General features: G+C 32.8%; 1 protein-coding gene across 4 annotated transcripts in view; it reads right to left on the bottom strand.

The window, feature by feature from the left end:
- The window catches only part of AP3B1 (adaptor related protein complex 3 subunit beta 1), a 320,898-nt gene that overhangs the window by 170,616 nt on the left and 125,523 nt on the right, over positions 1-24,759 (bottom strand). For all 4 annotated transcript variants that reach the window (XM_051991812.1, XM_051991813.1, XM_051991814.1 and 1 more), the window contains exon 8: positions 5,313-5,471. In XM_051991812.1, the coding sequence (XP_051847772.1) occupies positions 5,313-5,471 (159 nt within the window). The remainder of the gene's footprint in view (positions 1-5,312; positions 5,472-24,759) is intronic.

Raw genomic sequence — 24,759 nt, 5'->3', positions numbered from 1 at the left:
GTGTGTGTGTATGTGTAGAAGAAATTATACTCATGAGTGTTCATCTTTTCTTTACTTCCTTGTAAATTGTTCTTTTGTTCTCTGCTGCACACATTTTTTACTTTATTCTCCCTTTCCCCCTTTCATCCCCTCCACCCTCAAGCAGGCTATAGTAAAAAAGAATATATTTATATTACACACACACACACACACATACTTATACCCCCCACACCTACACACACACACACACATCTTTCCTATCCCTGCTGACTCTTTCATTAAATTCTGCTACATAACTTAACTATTACTTCACCTCCCCCCACCCATAGATCTCTCCCTTGCCTTCTTCCTTCACCCTTTCCTTCCCCATCTACTCATCCTTTCTTCCTTATTTCTTTATAGATTTTGGAGGGTGTTATACCCTTCAAGGTATATATGTAGTGTGGCCCATTGAACCCATTCCCAATGTGAGTAGATTTTCAGAAACTACAAGTCCTCCTCCTTCCCCCTCTAATACCTCTGTTGTCTATTCCTCCTCTGCATATCATTTGTATAACAATTTTTACCTTTACTCTGCCAATCTTTCTTTGAGTTTGCCCTATAGTTCATATAAATCTCAAACATAAAGTATTCATTTCCTGTGTGTAAAAAAAAAAACATAAATAATTTGTCCATGTTGAGTTCTTTAAAACTGTTCTTTCATACTGGCTCTTATATGTTAAATTTTCTGTTAAATATGGATTTATTTGATATAAAGTCCTGAAAATCTGCAAGTCCAAAATCTGCAAGTCCACTGAAGGCCCTTTTTTTTCCTCATTCAAAATTTTGCTGGATATGATATTTTTGGCCAGAGGCCTAGTTTTTTTGCTTGTCATTATATAGTATTCCAGGACCTGCAGCCTTTTATTATAGCTGCTGATAAGTCTTGTACAATTCTAATTGTACTGCCAGAATATTTGCATTTTTTTTCTTGTTTCTTGAAACATTTTCTCTTTGATCTCGGGGTTTCAAAATTTGGCAATAATATTTCTATGACTTTTCCACAAAGGCTCTCTTTGAGGTAGTGATATTAGTGTATGTTTTGCTATATCTACTTTTCCCCTCGTGTTCTATCATTCCAGGACAATTTTCTAGGATTATTTCCTGAATTATTGTGTCAAGGTTCTCTTTTTGTTCGCAACTTTGTTAGTCCAATTAGTCTTATATTTTCTCTTCTTGATCTGCTCTCCAAATCTGTTGTTATGAGATGTTTCACATTCTGTTCTATTTTCTTACTCTTTATAATCTGTTTTGTTATGTCTTGGTTTCTCAAAGCTTCACTGGCTTCCCCTTGCTCAATTAGAATTTTCAAAGCATTATTTTCATCTTTGAGACTTTGTGTCTCTTTTTCTAATTGGTTAACATTTTTATACTCTTGTTTTTCTTGGACAATTTTAATTTTTTTCTTTACTTTTTCCTCAATGTCTCTCATTTAATTTTTGAATTCTTTTTTGAGTTTTTCTATCAATTCTCTCTGGGAAGGGAGCAGTTTTAAATTACCTTTTAAGTAAAAGCTTTTTTTTTTTTTAAATAAATTATCCTCCTCTGAAAATAAATCCAGGTCTTCCTGTTTCCATTATATGTTTCAATGGTGGAGTTTCCTTCTTTGCCAGTTCGTTTTTTTTTTTTTTGTTTTTTTTTAAATAAGAGGTATTAGTATAAGCAGCACTTCTAATTGTAGAGTGGGGGGAGGGGAGGGAGGAGAGGGAGAATGGTGCCTCAAGCTTCCCTTCAGCTCTCTACACTGACCAGGAACCCTACACCAAGAGCTTCAAACTCCTCCAAGAGTCCACAGCCAGCAGTGTCCCTGCTCTGCACTCACCCAGTGTTCTTGGAGTACATGAAAAAAGTATTATCCAATAAAAGGGAGAGAAGAGAGTAGCTTAATTTTTATTTGGTCCTATTTTCTCTGCAAATGATTTGAAAAAACATGATTAACAGGAAATGATATCACATGATAAGTGAGTAAAGACAAAAAGAAGACCTGATTGTCCCAAAATGGTTTCAATCTCAATGTGAAATGAACGAATAATGTCAGACTAACTTTAATCCTTTAACTGAAAGGATTACTAATAGATTTTAAAATTAAATAAACAGACTTTATAACTAGAAGAAGAGCTGTTAGGGAGTAGCTTACTTGAAAGAGAATAAGAAGTTTTTGTGAACAAGATGATCATCCAAATATACTTAGTTCTGATCATATCACAATTGTCAAGGTGTTAAAATAACATTATTAAGTCCCAAAATATTAGACTTAACAGAAGACAAATATAGGTACCACCTACTATTTAAAACAGTATTTCAAGCATTATGTTACACATACAAAATAACATAGAACAGGGAAGGAAATACTGACAAATGGAAATGAAAAACAGCTGGAAGATATGAGAGGTAGCATTACCATTAAACTCTGAAAGATGTTTGAGATTCTAAAAGGAAGAACATTCTAGATATAGAAAACAACCTGTACATATGCATGGAGATAGAAGAACAGCTGCGTTTTGTATGTTTATTTTGTATGTTTATTAACTTATTTTTGTAATTGTTATATGCTTCCAATCACCACAGAATGCTACCTTCTTGAGGGCTAGAGTTATTTTGATGTTTTTCTTTGAATCCTCACACCTAGCAAAATGCCTGACACAAAATACTTGTTGAATGACTAAATAAAAAAATTTCATTCTTCTTTAGGATATCTATTTAAGTATCTGAAGACATTTATTTTTATCTCCTATTAAGTTTAATATTCTCCTTTACTTTAGTTAACACTTTATTGTCATGACCCACATAAGTAATTAATGAGAAATTGTAAGGTTATATCTATTAAGACTTTAAGACTACCAAGATTTATTATCTTGAGAAAAATGCTTTGCAAATCTTAAGGGACCAGATAATGGAAGTTATTTTAGGCTCCCAATTCCCCTTCTTCCCCCGCCCCCCAATCCAGAATAAATGAAAGACTTAAAGAAATAAACATCTTAATATTTCAGATTTCTCTAAGAAAGGTAATTCACTAAGAAAATAACACTTTAAGCCCTTGAGAAAAGTTAAGACTTCATGCCTAAGAAGATAATATAATTTTCAAAGTAGATAGATATACTTAAAGTTTATTCTGTTAATAAATTCACATTTAGGTTCCATTTCTTTTAAAACAACAAAGAAAAAAATTAAGCTCATCACTGATACTTCTTACAAGTACCAGTTTTCTTTATCAAAAACCAAACAATCAATCCTTGCTGTAGTTTTATTTCTGAAGGTAAAGCACAGCTACTAAAAAAATTGGTTAAAAGCTACTTATTAACTAGGAAAAAATTTTTACATCAAAGAGTTCTAATAAAGGCCTCATTTCTAAATACATAGAAAATTGACTCAAATTTATAATGCAAACCATTCTCCAATTTATAAATGGTCAAAGGATATCAACAGACAATTTTCAGACAAAGAAATTAAAGACATTTCTAGTCATAAGAAAAGATGACAGAAAAAGGTAACAATAAACTTTAGAGAGGATGTGGGGAAAACTGGGACACTAATATATTGTTGGTGGTTTTGTGAACTGATCCAACTATTCTAGAGACCAACTTGGAACTATGACCAGAGGGCTATCAAAATGAGCATACTCTTTAATCCAGCAGTTTCTCTACTGGACCTGTATTCCAAAGAGATCATAAAAAAGGTCGAAAGACCCACATATGCAAAAAATATTTGTGACAGTCCTTTTTGTAGTGGCAAGGAACTGGAAACTGAATAGATGCCCATCAGATGGAGAATGGCTGAAGGCGTTATGGCATATGAATGTTATAGAATATTATTGTTCTATAAGAAATGACCAGCAGGATGAATACAGAGAGAGGCTTGGAGAGACATACATGAACTGATGCTAAGTGAAATGAGCAGAATCAGGAGATCATTATACACTTCAACAACAATATTACATGATGATCAATTCTGATGGACCTGGTTCTCTTCAATGATAAAAGGATCAAAATCAGTTCCAATTGATCTGTAATGAATAGAACCAATTACACCCAGAGAAAGAACACTGGAAAATGAGTATGAACCACAACATAACATATCAACTCTTTCAGTTATTGTTTGCTTGCATTTTTCTTTTTTTCTTCTCAGGTTATTTTTATCTTCTTTCAAAATCTGATCTTTCTTGCAAAACAAGATAACTATATAAATATGTATACACATATTGAATTTAACATATACTTCAACATATCTAACATGTATGGGATTATCTGCCATCTAGGAGAGGAGGTGGAAGGAAGGAGGGGAAAAGTTGAAACAGAAGTTTTTGCAAGGGTCAATGTTGAAAAATTACACATGCCTATGTTTTGTATATAAAAAGCTACAATAAATAAATAAATAAATATTTTTTTAATTAGCTCTTTTCGACAATGAGGTGATTCTGGCCAATTTCAATAGACTTGAGATGGAGACCCATCTGCATCCAGAAGGAGTACTGTGAGGACTGAATGTGAATCTGATTTTTCTTGTGCAGCATGATAAATGTGGAAATATATTTAGAAGAATTACAAAAGTTTAACCTATATTGGATTACTTGCTGTCTAAGAGAAAGGGGCAGAAGAGAAATAGAAAAATTTGGAACATTAGGTTTTGCAAGGGTAAGTGTTAAAAACTATCTTTGTGTGTATATTGAAAATAAAAAACTATTATCCAAAAAAAGAAAGAACTTCCACTAAAAAAAAAAAAAAAAAACTATTTTAGTGATTTTCCTCAAAAAAGAAAAGTACTTGAATTTGTAATTAATCAATTAGTTTGTATTCTACTATTCAATTTAAACACATATCTTCATTCACTTAACAACTGATGAAGTGAATTTCCTTCCGAATGTGTTTAGGTGTTTGTTGGGAAGTATCTGTCATATTAAGATAAAAGTTATGCACAATTTTTTTTTGTTATTAAAGATACTTTCACACTACTTTCATTTATTCTGTTTTAGTTTATATCAATAAATAAAATATACACCACTAACACAAATACATAAAGAAAGCTTTTTTTTCCCCCTGAGGTAATTGGGATTAAGTGACTTGCCCAGAGTCACACAGTTAGGAAGTGTTAAGTGTCTAAGGTCACATTTAAAAATCAGGCCCTCCTGATTTCAGGGCTGATGCTCTATCCACTGTACCACCTACCTGCTCACAATAAAGCATTTTTAGAGATTATCATTTAAAGATTTAAAGATTATTTGTTAAAGTATCTTACACTTTTTTAAAAATACTTTTTGGATATTTTAAAAATATAAAAGAATAAAACATTTTACATACCGCAGCATTCCTACTTTGTAGCAAAGGCTTTGTATTTCTAATGAGCAGTCGATGGTCTGGATCCATAGCATAAGGTATTTTACTTTTATCAGTTTTGTCTTTTTGCTCTTCATCAGATTCATAGAAATTCTTTTCACTGTTCTCTTCTAAGTTGTCATCCTGCAAGGAAAAAAAAAATTAAACTCCATGAATAAGTTCAATTCCCAAAGACACATATAGTAAGCATGGAAACTACTGTTCAGTTTAAGCACAAAAAGAAGCAACTTTTCCTTTTTTGATGTAAATGAAATTAATACTTACTATCTTCTCCCAATCCTCATTGCTATCATCTACCAAAATCTGAGGAATTCTACCCACTTTCTCAATAACTTGAGTATCTGATTCATGTTCCTCAGACTTTGATGGAGATAGCAAAGGACACCAATTCCAACAGTGCAGGAATAGCAGATTATTAGGCCCTAATATAAAAGATTCTGGTGATTCCAGTGAAATTCCTAATTTAAAAGAAAACAACAACAACAACAACAAGGACAGCAACATCTTATGAAAATGCAAGCTGACAACTGATCCTTTAGATGCTATGGCCCCTAGCCTCCTCAGTAGTCATGGCTATTGAAGATTTGGAAAACATAGTTCTCAATATTAAATATTAAAGTCTTTTTGTTGTCTTCTGTTAGAATGTAAACTCCCAAAGTGAGGGAATGTCCTTTGGCCAGTAACTGTATTCTCAGTATTTATCCCAGTAAGTATTTTTAAAATTCCTTTTGTCTTGTTGAACAGTTATTATGTGCTTATCTTGGATCTGAAACTGTGGTGGGTACTGATAATACAAAGACAAAAATCAAACAGTCCCTGCTTTCAAAAGAATTTCATTCTATCAAGAAAGCCAACCTGTACATTATGCAAGTACATACAAAATAAATACATCGTACTTTTAAGGACAGAGAAAACAAGCTATATGAAATATCCAAGAAGCATAAAATAATTTCAGAGGAAAATAAATGGCTTGTTAAGACAAAGAAATGGTTCTTATAGAACAGAGGTCCTCAAACTTTTTAAATAGGGGGCCAGTTCACTGTCCCTCAGACTGTTGGAGAGCCAGACTATAGTAAAAACAAAAACTTTGTTTTGTGGGCCTTTAAATAAAGAAACTTCACAGCCCTGGGTGAGGGGGATAATCGTCCTCAGCTGTCACATCTGGCCCGTGGGACGTAGTTTGAGGACCCCTGTATAGAAGGTAAGAATAATACTAAGTCTAGAATTTAAAGGATCTCTAGAGGTGAGGAAAAGACAGTCTATTCTGAGTCAGGAAATAATTTTGAGTCACATGACCAACAAGATGGAGAAATATTTTCTCTAATAGTCTCAACTTCCCAGATCATATCAAAATAAAAATTATGCACAAAAAGTAAAACAATGTAACTATATTCACAATAAGGTACCATGGCTTAAGAATTATGTATTCAAAAAAAAAAAAAAAAAAAAAGAGTTCAAGATACAATTCAAGATAAAATACCCTGCATAGTTATCTATTATGCTTATTTTCCCTCTGCAAAAAAATGCCAAAAATACTCTATTTTAATTGAACAGCTTAAAAAAGCAAAAATATATTTACTTTTCTAATTCAATAAGATAATCAGTACTAGAAGAAATTATTTGAGCACAAAATTATTTGTTGTCTCTTGACTGGTTCTTTATTTCAATAATGTAAAAAAATGGCAATTATCTTAATAAATATGTATAAACACTTTCAGATTTTGGTTGGGAAAAAGGAAGTCGGGTTCTAACCAAAAAAAAAAAAAAAAAAAAAGACATGAGAAATTATAAGAAACAGATAAGACATATTTGACTTGGCTTTTTAAAGGAAATTGTTTCATTTGAAACGTATAATAATTAGATCGATAATGAATTCTAAAATATAATACTGTCACTTTTCTTAGAATGCATAATTTGTAGTAAAGAAATTACTAGTCTCATAGGAGTACTCAAAAGAAGGCTGCAATTGAATTATACCTCCAAGGCAAAATCAGTTGACTGATTCTTCTTTTGTATAGCTCTAGGCCCAAACTAGTTCTGTTTAGTGCATTAGGAAACCAATAAAATGACAGCTAAACAATCAAAGGCTCTAAAAACTTAAGCACCCAGCAACAATGTGTAGTTAAGTAAAATCAAACAAATATGCCTCAACTCTCATCATATTTCTACATGATTAACTTAGCAATCCACTCAGCACAGTAACTAATAATAAAAGCCCTCAAAGACATGTAAAATGTCACTTTTTAATGAGCCGTTATTCTTTTTTCACATTTGTCTCTCTGTATCAATTAATATAATTCTTTAGTATTTAAGTCCATTATTGCAATAAAGGACATCATGATTTTAGTTTGTAACCTGTATGAAAAACAGATAATTTCATCACATAATGAATCACTTAACCTTTCTCAGACTCAGTTTATTCAACTAAATTCAACTAAAATAATAATTGTAGCTGGTAACATTTCTATAACATTTAGTATGTGCCAGGAAATGTGCTTTACACAGAGCTTTACAATTATTACCTGATTTGAGCCTAACAACTCTGGGAGGTAGATGTTATTATTATTCCCATAATTATATATAAGGAAAATGAGATAAAGTAACTTGTCCACAGTAATAATAATTGTCCACAGCTAAATAAATGTCTAAGGTTGGATTTCAGCTGAGATCCTCTTGATTCTAGTCCACCATTACTATGCATATAATATCCCAGCTGCCTCTGGAGATAAAAGGATTAAAAACAGTACTAGCCTAAAACAGTTGTTTTGAGAATGAAAGGAGATAACATATGTAAAAGACTTCCTACACCATAAAGAACTATATAAATGCTAGCTATTACTTGAATCTTTAAAGAGTATACTTAGTGCAGAGCAATCTGGAATTATACCCAAAAAGTTATCAAACTGTGCATACCCTTTGATCCAGCAGTGTTACTTCTGGGCTTATATCCCAAAGAAACACTAAAGAAGGGAAAGACCTGTATGTGCCAAAATGTTTGTAGCAGCCCTGTTCGTAGTGGCTAGAAGCTGGAAAATGAATGGATGCCCATCAATTGGAGAATGGCTGAGTAAATTGTGGTATATGAATGTTATGGAATATTATTGTTCTGTAAGAAATGACCAGCAGGATGAATACAGAGAGGCTTGGAGAGACTTACATGAACTGATGCTAAATGAAATGAGCAGAACCAGGAGATCATTATACACTTCAACAACGATATTGTATGAGGATGTATTCTGATGGAAGTGGATTTCTTTGACAAAAAGAAGATCTAACTCAGTTTCAACTGATCAATGATGCACAGAAGCAGCTACACCCAAGAAAGAACACTGGGAAATGAATGTGAACTATTTGCATTTTTGTTTTTCTTCCCGGGTTATTTATACCTTCTGAAACCAATTCTCCCTATGCAACAAGAGAACTGTTCGGTTCTGCAAACATATATTGTATCTAGGATATACTGCAACATATCTAACATATATAGGACTGCTTGCCATCTAGGGGAGGGAGTGGAGGGAAGGAGGGGAAAAATTGGAACAGAAGCGAGTGCAAGGGATAATGTTGTAAAAAAATTACCCTGGCATGGATTCTGTCAATATAAAGTTATTATAAAATATATATTTAAAAAAGTACACAGCAGAGAACAAAAGCAAACCTACAAGGAAGCAAAGGAAAAGATAAACAATTTCAAACACAACATATACTATTTATTATATAAACTGTCTTGAAATGGAAATTTATTGTTTCATATTTTGAATCCTCTCTTATGTTCTGCTGTGCACATGGCAATTTTTTTTTGTTTTATAATATATTTTGTATTTGTTTTAAATAAATAAATTTAAATGGAAAAAAATAAATATAATACAAATAGCTCACCAAAAAAAAAAAAAGAGTATACTTAGAAAATACTATTATCACTAAATTTTATGTAATGACTCATTTGACTAAAAGCTAAAAACTTTTATATTTATATCACTATTAACCTAAAAAATATAAGTAAATCACTTTAAATTTGATGAAAGAAGGAACCTATCAAAATAGTATATATTTAAATTCAAATAGGAATTAATATATAAACTAAAGACAATACAACTGACTTTTGTTTGTAATTCAAAGTGATCATAATGGGGAAGGGATTAAATAAACAATAAAGAAACTATCTTTTCAGATTTACCAAACATCAAGTTTGGGGATAACTATTTCTATTTTATTTTACGAGTGTCAAAAATCTAAGATTTCTTCTCCGAGCTATCCTTAATACCTAACATTACCAGTACCTTTTACACAGATGATAGACCAAATATGTATTCTCCAAAGTAACACAATGATCTTTTAATTGCCAGATCCAAGTGCCTTTTCTCCATCCTCGTTGTTGACCTGTCTGTTGTCTTTGACAGTGCAGATCATCCTCCTCTCTCAAGATATTTTCTTCTCTAAGTTTTGGGGATTCTGTGCTTTCCTGGTTTTCCTCCTACCTATGTGATAACTCCTTCTCTGTCTCCAATGCTGACTTCATGCCTAGACCATGTCTTCTTAACGATTAGGTAGGAAGGTAGGCTTTCCACACTGGTTCCTCCTCTCTTCTGTCTGCACTATTTCACCAGGTGATTTCATCAGCCCCCATGGATTTAATTATCATTTCTATGCTGATTCTTAGTTCTACCTATCTGCCCTAACCTTTCTGATGACTTCCAACTTCACCTCTCCAACTCTTAAATTCAACATGTCCAAAACTAAACTCATCTCCTCCCCACCCCCCATCACATTGTACTTATTACTGTCAAGGATACCACCATACTGTCAGTCCCCAATACAACTTTAGGTGCCATTCTTGATTCCTTATTCTCTCTCACCTCCTCCATATCCAATCTCTTGTCAAGGCCTGTTGATTTTATTTTGTAACATCTCTCAAATACATCATCTTTTCTCCTCTACAACTGCCATGCTGCCACCTGTCTGGTATAGGCCATCACATCTCATCCCAGGCTTATTGCAACAGTTGCTGGTCAGTCCACCTGCCTCAAATTTCTCTTACAATTCATATTCTACTCAGCTGTCAAAAGTAATCTACCTAATTATCCACCATATCCTCATTCAATAAACATCAGGAGTTCCCTAGGACCTCCAGGAAAATGCTCTGTTGGCAATCAAAATCCTGCCTCTGCTGCCCATCACTTTACCTCTCTAGGATTCTTATAACTTATGCCTCTCTACACAGAACTCAATCCAAAGACACTGGTCCTCCTTGCTGTTGCCCACAAGGGCAAGAAAATCTATCTCTGGACTGTGGACCTTTTCACTAGCTCTCCCTCAAGCACAGAAGCTCCCTCTCCACAAGGAAAATGTTGTGAATTTTTTCCAATTATTTTATCAAATATAAAAATCCCTTGCTCAAAATAAAACAGGTCTACATGAAGCATCATGCAGTTTAGATAATGTTTTGATATTTTTCTCCATCTGTAAAGCACCAAGCATTCTTAACATTCTCCATGTTTTATACCACAGCCCAGTAACCACTACACCATACAGGTGGAAGTGTGGATTTGAGGCCCATTGAACACTGAATCTCCCCCAATATATCACAATTATAGAAACACCTGTGCTAAGTAACATTGTGTTGAGCCACTGAAAATTCACAGTGTTCAATAGCCCACAACACTTCTCATTTCTTCTGGCTCTACATTCAGTTGCAAACTAATCAAGGATAGTGGTTTTCAAATAATGTGCCACAGTAACCTAGAATGCCATAGAGCTTTTCTAAGGGTTCCTTGAAAAAAAAGTGTGTAATGAGAAGATGCTATATTTGTGGCCACACCACAAACATATAAGCCTACTACAAGCATGCCTGATACAAGTTCCATAGCACAAAGGTCACACAAAATTTTTATCTTGGCCAGCTCTTTCTATCTGGGATGGCTCCATATATTAAAAATGTTTAAATTCTTGAGATCAATATTATACCCAAACAATTATTAATAAAGGCTTAGCCTATGATAATTCTCCTATTTCAGTATAGTTTATCTGTTGAATTCTCCAAAATATTTTGAGATTTATAGGTGATGTGGGGATTTACCACCTCTTGGTTCATAAATAAAGCTCACTTCTGACAAGCAATTCTAATCACTAGTCATATCCTACAAGATATTTAGTTAATTGCTAATTTTTTACAATCTGAAATTCAATAATATAGTGGAAAAAATACTGGCCATGAAAACTGAAAGCCTTGAGTTCAAATCCAGACCTAGAAATTTAATAGATATGAGACTGTGAAGCAAAGCTTGTAACTGCTCTGTACCTAAATCTCCCCTTCTTAGAGATTGGGTTCAACCCCTTTAAAGTTTCTTCTGGCTCTAAATTTATGCAAGATATGATAGGAGAAAAGACCATTAGATATGGCAACTAAAGGTTCATGGGCAACTTGAGGGAGTCTCAGTACAAGTAAAGTCATATCAACAAGCATTTATTAAGTGCCTAAAATGTACCATGAAGTATTCTAAGTGTTAGGGATCTTTCAAAAAAGATTAAAAATCATTAATAATCTTGGAAAATTAAAATAACATTGGATTAGTAAAGAATTAGCAATATTGAAGAGTTAAATAAAGAGTGAGCAGGCAGGAAGTGAAAGCACTAAATGTTAAATTTTTTGAAGGAAATTAGCTGAAATATATGGCACAAAAGCTACAGTATTAGCTATGGCATTTTAATGAAGGTTTTCAAATAGATAATCTGGGTCAATGATATTTCTACTATCCATTATCTAATTCTCATAATTTATTTAAAGAGAACAAGACTTAATTGTTTCCATCTCATGCCATATCTTTTATTAGATATTACTGTTTTTCTAGTTATATACTAATTTTGAACATTTCTCAAACAATTTGGTGGTCTCACTGTACAGAGGCAGTTGCTTCAGCATTGACTTCAACATCAATGAGACTCCCACTAGCCATTAAAAGATGTTCAATATTCACAAATTCTGCACCTACTGATTCTTTTCTCAGCTCAAACTCGAGTAGAGATGTGATACCTATCTATAGTCTTTGAACCTGTGTCATCCTTTCTTCGGACACATATTTTATAAAATAACTCACACTACTCTCAATTATTTTGATCTTTTCATTAAAACAATGTGTTTTAGTTATGTCCATCTAGTTTGGAAAGTCTCACTGAGTTATGAGTGGAATTTCTCTTCATCCTCCATAGGAAAGGGAAGCATTTATACAGCATCTATCATGTGTGAGGTAGTATGCTAAGTACTTAACACAAATACTGTTTCATTTGGACTCACAACAATTCTCTGAGGTAGGCACTGCTATCACCTCCATTTTGTAGTTGAGGAATCTGAGGCAGACAGCTATTAATGGACTGGTCTAGGGTCATACAACTAGTGAATATCTAAAACCAGATTTGAACTTGGGTATTCCAGCTTCCTTCCCAATGCATCACTCAGCTGCCTCTATAACCAAAGTTGGTACATAAACTGCTGATATTTTCAGTGAAATTTTTGAAAATATTTTTCATGAATACTATTACCCAAAATGACCAAATGTTCTAAGAAGCTTTATTTATTATTGCATTTGACTATTAGGTTAAAAAAAAAAAAAAAACAGATCCAACAATGTCTTTCTTTGTCTAAGGCGGAGATCTAAGAATAAAGTCCATGAATTAGTTGAGTTTTAAAATTTTTAATATAATTAAGTTTCATTCCTAATACTGTATTTTTTATTTTATATATTTTAAAAACATGCTGAAAAGGGTATGTGGGTTTCACTAGACTGCAAAATAGGACTGTAATGTAAAAGAAGTTAGGAATTCCTGCTCTGAGTGGTGCTTATGAGTCATCTTTTCATTTAGTTAGAATGCTTTTTTTGCCTTAATTTCTTAATTTGCCTTTGATAAGGACTTCAAAAATTACTTCTATAAAAAAATATATTTATACTTTTTATTTATCCTTCATTCCCAAAGAAGACTATGACATCACTTATACTAATAAGCATTCAACTACAGGACACAGAACTCAAACTTAGAGTTCCAACACCCAATTTAAAAATGAAAAATTATAAAAAGTACCAGAGATTCCTGAAAAAGCCTGAGGAGGCAGGGAGCATGAGTATTGCATATGATTAACACCTATCTTCTAGTTTTATTTTATGGGTTGTCAGGGCCAAAGAATTCATCACCAAATAGCCAGTCTATTGGTGATAAACCTCTCCATAATTAACAAGAATGTTTCTTAGAAGCAGACACAATAGCTTTTCATTAGAACCAGAAGGAAAGCCTTTCCAACATGACAAACCTACTACTACTAACACTTATACTCCACTAAGCTAAGCCAGGGTCAAGATCCCAGGATCCTAGACAACTCCATTCAGCAAATAGGCACTACAATAATTCTTGGAAGATACATTTTCAAAATAAATGATTTTTTATCAAGCCATTCTCCAATTGATAAATGGTCAAAGGATATGAACAGACAATTTTCAGATGAAGAAATTGAAACTATTACCACTCACGTGAAAGAGTGTTCCAAATCACTATTGATCAGAGAAATGCAAATTAAGACAACTCTGAGATACCACTACACACCTGTCAGATTGGCTAAGATGACAGGAAAAAATAATGATGAATGTTGGAGGGGATGCGGGAAAACGGGGACACTGATGCATTGTTGGTGGAGTTGTGAACGAATCCAGCCATTCTGGAGAGCAATCTGGAATTATGCCCAAAAAGTTATCAAACTGTGCATACCCTTTGATCCAGCAGTGTTTCTATTGGGCTTATACCCCAAAGAAATACTAAAGAAGGGAAAGGGACCTGTATGTGCCAAAATGTTTGTAGCAGCCCTGTTTGTAGTGGCTAGAAACTGGAAAATGAATGGATGCCCATCAATTGGAGAATGGCTGGGTAAATTGTGGTATATGAATGTTATGGAATATTATTGCTCTGTAAGGAATGACTAGCAGGATGAATACAGAGAGGCTTGGAGAGACCTACATGGACTGATGCTAAGTGAGATGAGCAGAACCAGGAGATCATTATACACTTCGACAACGATATTGTATGAGGATGTATTCTGATGGAAGTGGATTTCTCTGACAAAGAGACTTAACTGAGTTTCATTGGATAAATGATGGACAGAAACAGCTACACCCAAAGAAGGGATACTGGAAAATGAATGTGAACTACTTGATTTTTGATTTTCTTCCCGAGTTATTTTTACCTTCTGAATCCAATTCTCCCTGTGCAGCGGGAGAACTGTTCGGTTTTGCAAATATGTATTGTATCTAGGATATACTGCAACATATTTAACATATATAGGACTGCTTGCCATCTTGGGGGGGGGGGGGGAGGAGGGAGGGAGGGGAAAAAACGAAACATAAGTGATTGCAAGGGATAATGTTGTGTAAAAATTATCCTGGCATGGATTCTGTCAATACAAAGTTATTATTAAATAAAATTAAATTAAAAAAATAAAAAAATAAATGATTTTTTAAATGTCCCAGGAAAGGGCAAAGTGAGAAAATCTATAATTGGGAAAGTCTAATGGCAAAGCAAAGATAAAAAGAGTACACAAATAGACTCATTCTTAGATCATGGATGAATTACATCACCTAATATTTCAAATAAATTTTTCTTTCTGAAAACTCAAGGTAAATATATGTGGAAAAATTAACATTTCTTCTAAAGCAATGGCTACAAAAGAGACTTCTTGAAGTTAGTTAACAAAGATTTATTAAGCAATCCTAGTAGAAAATTTTAATCATGATTTTGATTCTCTATACCTCTACTTATAAGACACTTTCCTGCAGTATATTATAAAATGGAAAAAGAAAAAGGTCTATTCTTAAATTGTGGGAAGCATGGGGAAGTAGAATCAAGATGGCAGAATGATAGGAAGCAATGTGCTGAGCTCCAGTCTAGAAACACCTTTTTAAAAAGATGCAAAAAAAATTCACCACAATGAATCCTGATGTGAAAATCCAGAAAAAAATCACAGTGACTATCACAAGGGACAGAAAGCTAAATCTGTGGACACTGGAGATAAGGTCTAGCCAGAAGCATACATTGCAAGTACCCAGAAACAGGTTGTACACCAGAGAAATAAAGTCTCAGGCTCATTCCATGTCACCTTCAAAACCACACTGAGGTATTAGATGGGGACAGGAATAAACTGACAGTTTTCTCACCCACTATGCAAGTCATAGTTTCAATTTGTAGATTTAGATCAACGTGAAAAGATCAGCCCAAGGCAGAGAACATAAAAAGGAGGAAGTTCAAAGCAGGAGTCTAGACCCCACACTTAGAGTGGGTTCTGCACCATAGTTCATTTACCCCAAGTTGCAGAGGAATAATCAAGGCAGGACTCCCAGAGCAAGCAAAGGGAAATGTACTGTTCTACCAAAACCAACAGAGCTTCCCAGATCATTAATGGGGGTGGAGTAGCAATTTAACTCATGAACAGACTCAAAAGAGATAAGACAATGGAAACAATAAAAAGACATTGTCCAGATCTAACCACTCTGGGAGCAGTGAAAACTTGCAAGTTTTCCTTGTCCTGTCCCTGTCCCTGAGACTCTAAAATAACAACAACAACAACAACAACAACAACAACAACAACAACAACAACAACAAAAAAAAAAAAAAAAAAAAAAAACCTTGAAACCCTAATAAAGCAAGAAAAGAACCAGCCAAGACTTTCTCTCCAAAAGTGTGGCAGAACCTAGCCCTAACATCAAGTACGAGATTAGGGTAGTAGTATAGTATAGTAAAAATGAGTAATCAAAAAAAAAAAAAAAAAGTAATTACATTGGCAGGGAGGTTCAAGATAAACATAGAAGAGAATACCTCTAAAACACCTACAAGCAATACCTCAAAGAAAAACACAGTTTGGACACAAATTCAACAAAATATCTGGAAGAGATGAACCAAGCATCTGAAAGAATGTCAAAATGTCAAGATCTTTGGAATTAAAAAATTGGAAAAGGAATTAATTTTTTAGCATAAGTCATACAAAACTACCCAAGCAACAAACTTCCCTAAAAATTAGAATGGAATAAACAGAAGCCAATGACTCCAGAAGACAATAAGAAAAATGTAAATAAAGTGAAGAAATTTTTTAAAAAATAGATCAGAATGTAAGACATTTCATAGAAAATAAACTGACCGAGGGATTAAGGAGGAAGGTGGAGCCAAGATAATAGAGAAAAAACAAGTCTTTATCTGAGCTCTCTTTGGTGTCCCTCAGATCAACATCAGATCAAGACTCTGAAATGGTTTTTGGGGTGACAGACCCCACAACTATTTGGAGTGTAACAAATTTCCAGCAGAAAATATTTTGGAAGAACTTCAGGAAAGGTCTGTCTGAATTGGGCAGGAGAGGAGGCAGCCAGCGCAGAAGCAGCGCCAGGAAACCTAGGGCAGAGAGGAACAGGGGAATCTAGTGGGAGGCTTTTTACCAAAATACAGTAATGTTGGCTCCTCTGTCCTGGTTCAGAAGCCAGTGGATCAGCAGATTAGCTGTGAGACATCCAACATAAATACAAAAGGCAAATAGTGAGCTCCCGAGCCCCAGAATAATGTGGGTCTTGGCCACACTCACTTAGTATCAGAAGGAAGTCAGTTATCACTGGTCCGGGACAGCCTAAAGCCACTGTTATCTGTAGAAGAAGCTTGGGATAATCTCCCCTTTGCCCTAAAAGCAGACCTCAACCTTTTAAAAATGAACAAAAAAAGCAAAAAAGAACTCTGACTTGATGAAATGAAAAAAAAGCATATCACTTCTTACAAAATAGATACAAAAAAGAAACCAACTCAATAAAAAAAAATTTGTGAAATTAAAAAAAACTCACTTAAAAATATGTTTAATCAAATGCAAAAGGAAATTTAAAAAACAAAAAATAATTCACTAAAAATTAGAATTCAACAAATGGAAATGAATGACTCAATGAGACATCAAGAATCAGTCAAACAAAATTTTTAAAAAGTGGAAAAAAAAAAAAAAACAGAAGGTAAAATACCTTAATGGAAAATAGATCTAGGAGAGACAATTTAAGAATTATTGGACTTCCTGAAAACCATGATGAAAAAAAGAGCCTAGACATCATCTTTCAGGAAAACATCAAGGAAAAGTGCCCTGATATCCTAAAACCAGAGAGTAAAATAGCCATTGAAAGAATTCACCAATCAAAGAGACCCCAAAATGAAAATTCCAAGGAATAGTATAACTAAATTTCAGAATTATCAGATCAAGGAGAAAATATGCAAGCAATCAGAAAGAAACAATTTAAATATTGAGGAGCCATAGGATTACCCAGGACCTAACAGCTTCCACTTTAAAGGATCAAAGAAAGCCCTGGAAGCTGACATTTCAAAAGGCAAAGGAACTTGGATTGCAGCAAGAATCAACTATCCAGCAAAAGTAAGCATTATCTTTCAGGAAAAAAGATGGACATTCAATGAAACAAGTCAATTTCATTTATTTCTGAGGAAAATAAACTGACCTGGAAATCATATCAAGAAGAAAAAACTAGACTAGAATCTAAAGGGGAAGAGTAGGAGGAAAGAGTCAAGATATCACATTCCAAGAAATCTGAAAAAGAAAATTGCCCAAACCTGTTAAAACCAGAAGGCCTAGTGGAAATAGAAAGAATTCATTGTTCAACAGAGAAAAGCTAATACAGAAACAGAAACTCCCATGATATAAACACAGAGCTCAAAAGTCTAGGAGAAAATTTAGACATAGACAATGAAGCAGCTATCACTACTACAAAGAGTGAAGAGCTTTGGATATAATATTCCAGAAAGCAAAGATTGCGGGATTTTTTTTTTAATTATTCTGAGTTGAACATCAAATAAAATGGACATCTAAGTATATAACAGAACCAAAAAAATATAGCTAAAATGACTTTCTTGGTTTTTTTATATATAATATATTCAGCATACAATTCTCAAAGCTGTCTTGCTTATCTGCAGAATGTTTCTGGTCTTTATTCTTTCCTCTTCTATGTAAAAGTTTTTGGGAGAGGGGCAATTAGGTTTAAGTGGCTTGTCCAGGCTTGACAGTGAATGTCAAGGGTCTCAGGCCACATTTGAATCCAAGTCCTCTGATTCCAAAACCAGTGTTCTATCCATTTCACCATCTAGCTGCCCTCTTCTATGCATTTTTCCAAAACATGTTTAAATGAATCTTCTTTCCTTTCTTTTTCATTTTCTCCTTCATCCCCTTTCCTTTTCCTTCTCCCACTACTACTACTAATATAACTCTAGCTTCTAACTTTCTTCAACGCCCAAGACTGAGAGGAAAAAATATCTATACAACAAGAACACACTAGTCAAACAAAACAAATTCCCACCCTGGCCCTGTCTGGAAACATTCATGTTCTTTGGCACCTTGCATCTATCATGCCTCTGTCAAAAAGAGTCATAGGCTCTACCACTCTTCCTCTAGAATGATTGATCTTTGTATAGACCAGAATTCTTAGGAATTGCAGTATTGTTTTTCTATATTTACTTCTCGGACAAAGTGATATCCTGCCTCAATTCATTTTATTCTTTATCAATTCATATGCTTACTTCTAGGTTTCTCTGAACTTTCTCTTTTGTCATTTTTTAAAAGCTCAGCAATATTCTATTACATTAATGTGCTATAATATGTTCTGCTATTCCTAATTGTTGGGTACTCCTTTAATTTACAGTTCTGGTCTATAACTAAAAAAAGTACTAAATATTTTTGTCCAGAAGGATCTTTTTCTTAATCATTTTTCCTACTATTACTTTTAATAAAATTAGTTATACACTAACTTTAGAAATCTTCTACTAACATCACAAATGGTGAATCTTAAAGCATCATGGTATGGTATAACTCATAAATAATTATCATTCTATTGCTAATGACACCCACTCTATTAAGTGATATTCACATCTATTAATGATACCATATCTACTAAGACATCTTTATCTAGCTGAAGCAAACCTTCAGCTTTCTTTAATTTTCAGACTTGTGAAAATCATTTTAGAGAGCATTTTGTGTAATTTTTATTAAATTATCTTCAATAAAAATATTTACATATTTTTAAATTAAGTATTCTCTTAACTATAGCAATGTATATAAGCTTTGAGTAAATGGTTTTATGTTTTACTTAATCACTAGAAGAACTCAGAGAGAACTAGGAACACATTTAAGACTTTTAATTTTTTAAAAAGAACTCATATTTTATATTAAAAAACAATTGTTTGTCTACTATGTAAATAAATTTTTCAAGATCTGTGACTCCTGGACTTGAAAAAAGGTAGAGATAAAATTTTCAATAATGACTAAATTTCCCAAACTAAAAACACCTGAATATAACAAATGGTCAATGATCTTAAAAAAAAACAAAAAACCTCACTTTTCTTGAAATTGGAACTGTTGCAGAGGCCTAGATATGTATAAGTTGCTCTACTCACATTGTATATCAAAATTATATAGTTGATGCAACCAAGTAATATAATTAAGTAATGTAGAATCAAGCATTAAATATTGGGGGATCAAGCTCTTAAAAGTTTAATGAAACTTTATGAAAACTTTTGCTTAGCTCCAATTCTTTTAAATATAGTACATAGAACTGATTCTTGATAAGGGAACCATTAGTAATACTAAAAAAGAACAAACAAACAATTTTATGTGGTATTTTTAAAAGTTCAAAATTTACAAAATAAAATTGTCAAGTCCCAAAAATCAGAGCTTAAGTATAATAAATGCTACTAGAAGCTATTAAAGCACACACAAAAAAGGAAAGAAAATGGATTCTAAAATTCAATTATTTTATGGCATCCATTTAAATCAATTTATATACTTTTATACTATATATTTATTTATATACTTTGTTCCAGCAACAACAAAAATAAGTTTCATTTTAGGTATTTAAGTTTCTATCTCAAACTACTTCTTCCCTCTTAAATTTATACAAGGGTAAGGTATTTAACTAAACAATTTTTAAGTCCTTGGGAATTATTTAAACTCGACCCAGAATAAAAAAAAAAAAAAAAAAAAAAACCCTGCATATATTGTCCAAAGAGTAAGGTAAATTTAAGAAAATAAAAATGCAAAGATGCATTTTAGCAGTCTCTTGAATTTATTAACCTAAAAGGTTTAATTTCCATTTTCCTGCATCAGCTTTATTTATAAAATGTCGTGCCCTATAAATATGCTGTTATTTTCTATAGTCAAGCACCCTCTTAACAAATCTTCTCATTAATATGTAAATTTAAAGTCAATCGGTCTTCTTCCTGACAGCGCCATGAATTCCTAGTGCACTGTATAATCGGCTTTGACTTGGCATCCACCATTTATCATCAAAGATGTCAGTTAGAAAAATTATGGAAAATGCACTGCAATTGATATGACTGCAATCTACTTTGTCAACACTTAATTGTTCCTCAAATCATACATTTACATATAAACAGCCTAAATACTGATCTATAATGATGCAAATAAACTAAATTAAAAATCTCTTCTGCTGCTTAAGATGCCTAGTTGTATATGATGTGTTCATTTTAAGAAGTTATTGACAAAGGCACACATAGCAGCTCATCTCAAAAAGTATTTCTACTAATTTTCAATTCCCAAAGTAATCAGTTTTGCCTTCAAGCATATAAACACATACCAATGGTAAACTAATTCACTATATAAAATATGACTTTTTTATAAAGTGGATTAGTTTGATGATTTCAATGACTAAATATTCAATCTAATTTGAGGCAGAACAAAAAGCAAACAGCTGATACATTTCAAAAAATATTTAGTCACAAAGGTTGACTAGGATCTTAAAAAGGAAAAAAAGAAAATTGCATCCCATAAATAACAGACATTCTTTGATTTAAAACATATCAATGCAATGGAGCGAATACATTAGTGCAGTGGAAAGACCATCAGACTAAAATTCCTTATTCTACCATTTACTGGTTTTGTGATTTTGGGCAAGTCACAACTTTCTTGAGACTTATTTTTCCTTTCTAGGTATCAAACACTGACAGCAGCAGCCCTTCCTACATCATTGATGGCAGCTGGCTTTAAGGGTCATGACTATTGTACAAAGAGCTTTCAAAACAGAATTAAGTACAGATACAAAGTGTGATGATATTTTTGCACAACTCCACTTGACATATCAATGTTTTATTTTTTTTATGCAACTTTTCTGCAAATTGCTTTATAATTCAAAGAAAATATGTCAGTTGATAATTAAAATGTAAACTTAGTATTAAACTACTGTACTATTGTTTAAACTGTCTTTTGCACTTTTTTGGTGTATACTATTTATTAATTTAGTTAAGTATCCAAGTTAGTGTTTATGTAATATCTATAAAACAGACTGGGAAGGGAGAAAAGGGTTTATATCCACACACACACACACACACACACACACACACACACACACACACACACAAATGAATGACATATAAAAGAAAGACAAAAACTTAAGAGACCTTTCACTTTCCTGACTCTATGAAAATGTCTATATTTCAGAAGCTCAGTAGGGCTCCTCCTCATGATGACTTATTATAAGGTACTCTGGTGTTCACAGCCAGACTTACTACCTAAACCACTGAAAGCTGAATGTGAGTTCTAGACGTTGCCTAGTTTCTTCTAGCTTAGTCTACCTCTACTTATAAGCCAGTGATGGATAAAAATATTTCAATCACTCGAACTATATAAAAATCCTAGGAAACAAGACCAGTTTGTTTTAGGAAGCTCACAAGACTATCAATGTCCCTGCTACCTCATCACCATCCTTCAGTAATTAGGTAATCAAAGAACAGAAAACACAATGAGCTGCTAAGATCTGAAACAAAACCTATGAAAGAAAAATGATCAGAGATACGAAGGGAAAAATAACCAGGCCCTTAGCCGATAATCCACAGCAAAGGCTATTTTATCAGCTGTGCCATGTTATACTAGTCTATGCTAGGCCTTTAAAATAAGAGTGCATTAATGGAATTTGTGTGCACTCATATGCGTACACACACACATGCACACATTCTGCCATGATGTCCTTTGCATTTGAAGACAGAAGTTTGGTAGAGGAGGGACTCTCAGAATCCTATAAACTGTGCAAAGTTTATATAAGATTGTAACAAGGAAGTTAATTATTTGAATAGAAGACTATGCCTGAAGTCAGAAAGAGTTGAATTTGAATCCAATCACAGACACTAGCCTGGTGACCCTGGACAAGTCATTTAAGTTTTGTTTTCCTCAATTTCCTCATCTATAAAATGAAGGAGGAAAGCAACCACCTTCAACAAGCCACACCTGTTGAAGTTACTGAGAGGATCTATTGAGATAGCAATTGTAAAGTACTTAGCAGTATCCAAAATGTAGTAAACACTATGTAAATATTAGCTATTACATATTACTGTAATTTTCCAACACTTAAATACTGAATTAATAACTCCATCTTGTATTTATTATGCACATGTACATTTATAGAACACTCTTCCTCCAACACTTTGAGACAGTATTATTATTCTTGCATTACAGATTTAAAAAAATAATCAGATACATGACATGTTAAGTGACTCTCCCAGAATCATGCATCTAGTAAGAACTGAAACCAGAACTTTAATTCAGGTCTCCAAAATTTTAAATGTAAGTCCAATTCTTACTACTATACCACAAGGCTACTTAACATTTGTCTTTTTAGAAGACATAATTAGGAAGAAATTGAACTTTTCTTGATTTTAATTTTTCTCCTTTTTTTGACCTTTACAATAGAAATGAATGGATGAATACAAATAAAAAAATAAATTAAATGTATTGCAATAATTTCATATATTAATATAATTTATTTTAAGACATTTAAAATGATCTGGATGGCAACCCTGTACTTAAGACAGCTAATAAATATCATTAAATGGACACAATGATTATAAAATTATTTCAGGACAATAACCATAGTTTTATATACAGAACTAGACAGAGACTCAAAATTATATGAGCATTTCCCAATAATTACACAACTTAAAACACTTTGTACATAAGCACTAAATATATTTCCTATAATCATATTTAATGTTCATTCTTTAAGGTGCTATCTATGATCTGATAAACTATTTTCAGCATAAGAGAACACAGAGTTTTATTATACTCTCCAAAAACTCAACATTTCAATTTCATTGGCATATGTATTAGCTATTTTTATTTATTAATCATCACTGAATCAAGACCATTAATGGTTTAATCACTGCAAATACCTACACGATTAGCTTTAAACAAACAATATTCTAGATTTCACTTCAAATTTAAATTGTTACTTCAAGATATTAAAAGATTCATGATTTTATTAGTGTAGATTCCTTCTACCAATGCTGATCATTCTGCTCAACTTCAAAGGGAAAGTTCTTGCTAGAGTCAAGAAATTCATCACTTGGTGGACAACCCAAACCTTTACTGGTTTCTTTTTTTACTATAAAAACTACAAAACCAGCATCACAAACATTTTCAATTAGAAGATGCCAAAAAAAAAAAAAAAAAAAAAAACTCAGATTGTATGACTTTTAATAAAAAAAACTCCACAATTCATATAGATGACACATTTGGTAACTGGAACTAAGTTAAAAGTATTTCAGAAATATTACTAACATTTCATCTCAATTATTTAGGTGTACATTTTTTCTCTTTAATAAATAACGTATCTTTTTAACATTAAGCAACTGAACATCCACTGTACTCAGAGATTTGTGTCAAGGAAGTTGTCTGATATACTTGACTTTAAGACTATACCAAAACTTTTTAAAATAAAGCATGAGAAATAATGTACTACTTTAATAGCATTTAAAGTACTTTAAGTTTTTCTAAGTAATTAAGACTTAGCAATACATAAAAGTTGTCTACTGCTGCTGCAAACTATTTTGAAACAAAAGTGATTGAAGCACCTTGTAGCAATAAAAGAATGTCCTTTAATCAATATCAAAGAGATAAAATTATTTAATCTTCATTAGCATACATTAAGTCATCCATTTTTGGTACATAATGGCACAACTGAAATAACAACTTTAATTTTTTTTAAAGATATTGAGAGGAAAAAACTAACATCAGAAGAATTAATAAGCTTTAGTCAGATAAGTTAATTAATGGAAAGTATTTTGCAAACCTTAAAGCATTATATAAAACTACTATTATTCAATCATATGATTTAAAATGATATAAAATAAAAATTGAATTCCACCACTTTAAGTTACTTTAAGTAGAAAATATAACAATACATGCTATAGGCAACAAGTATTCGGATCAATTGGGTGGTAGAAATGATACAATCATGATTGTAGAGAATGCCCATTGCTGTTCTTAACAATGACTTTTCATGAGGCACCAAATTAAAACTGTAAATGCTGTGAAATTAGTGAATAGATTAAAGGAGAGATTTTTTTTTTTAAC

This window comes from Antechinus flavipes, chromosome 1 (genome assembly GCF_016432865.1).
Source record: "Antechinus flavipes isolate AdamAnt ecotype Samford, QLD, Australia chromosome 1, AdamAnt_v2, whole genome shotgun sequence".
NCBI lineage: Eukaryota > Metazoa > Chordata > Mammalia > Dasyuromorphia > Dasyuridae > Antechinus > Antechinus flavipes.
The sequence above is the reverse complement of the archived record's forward strand: the minus strand, read 5'-3'. Positions and strand labels throughout refer to the sequence as shown.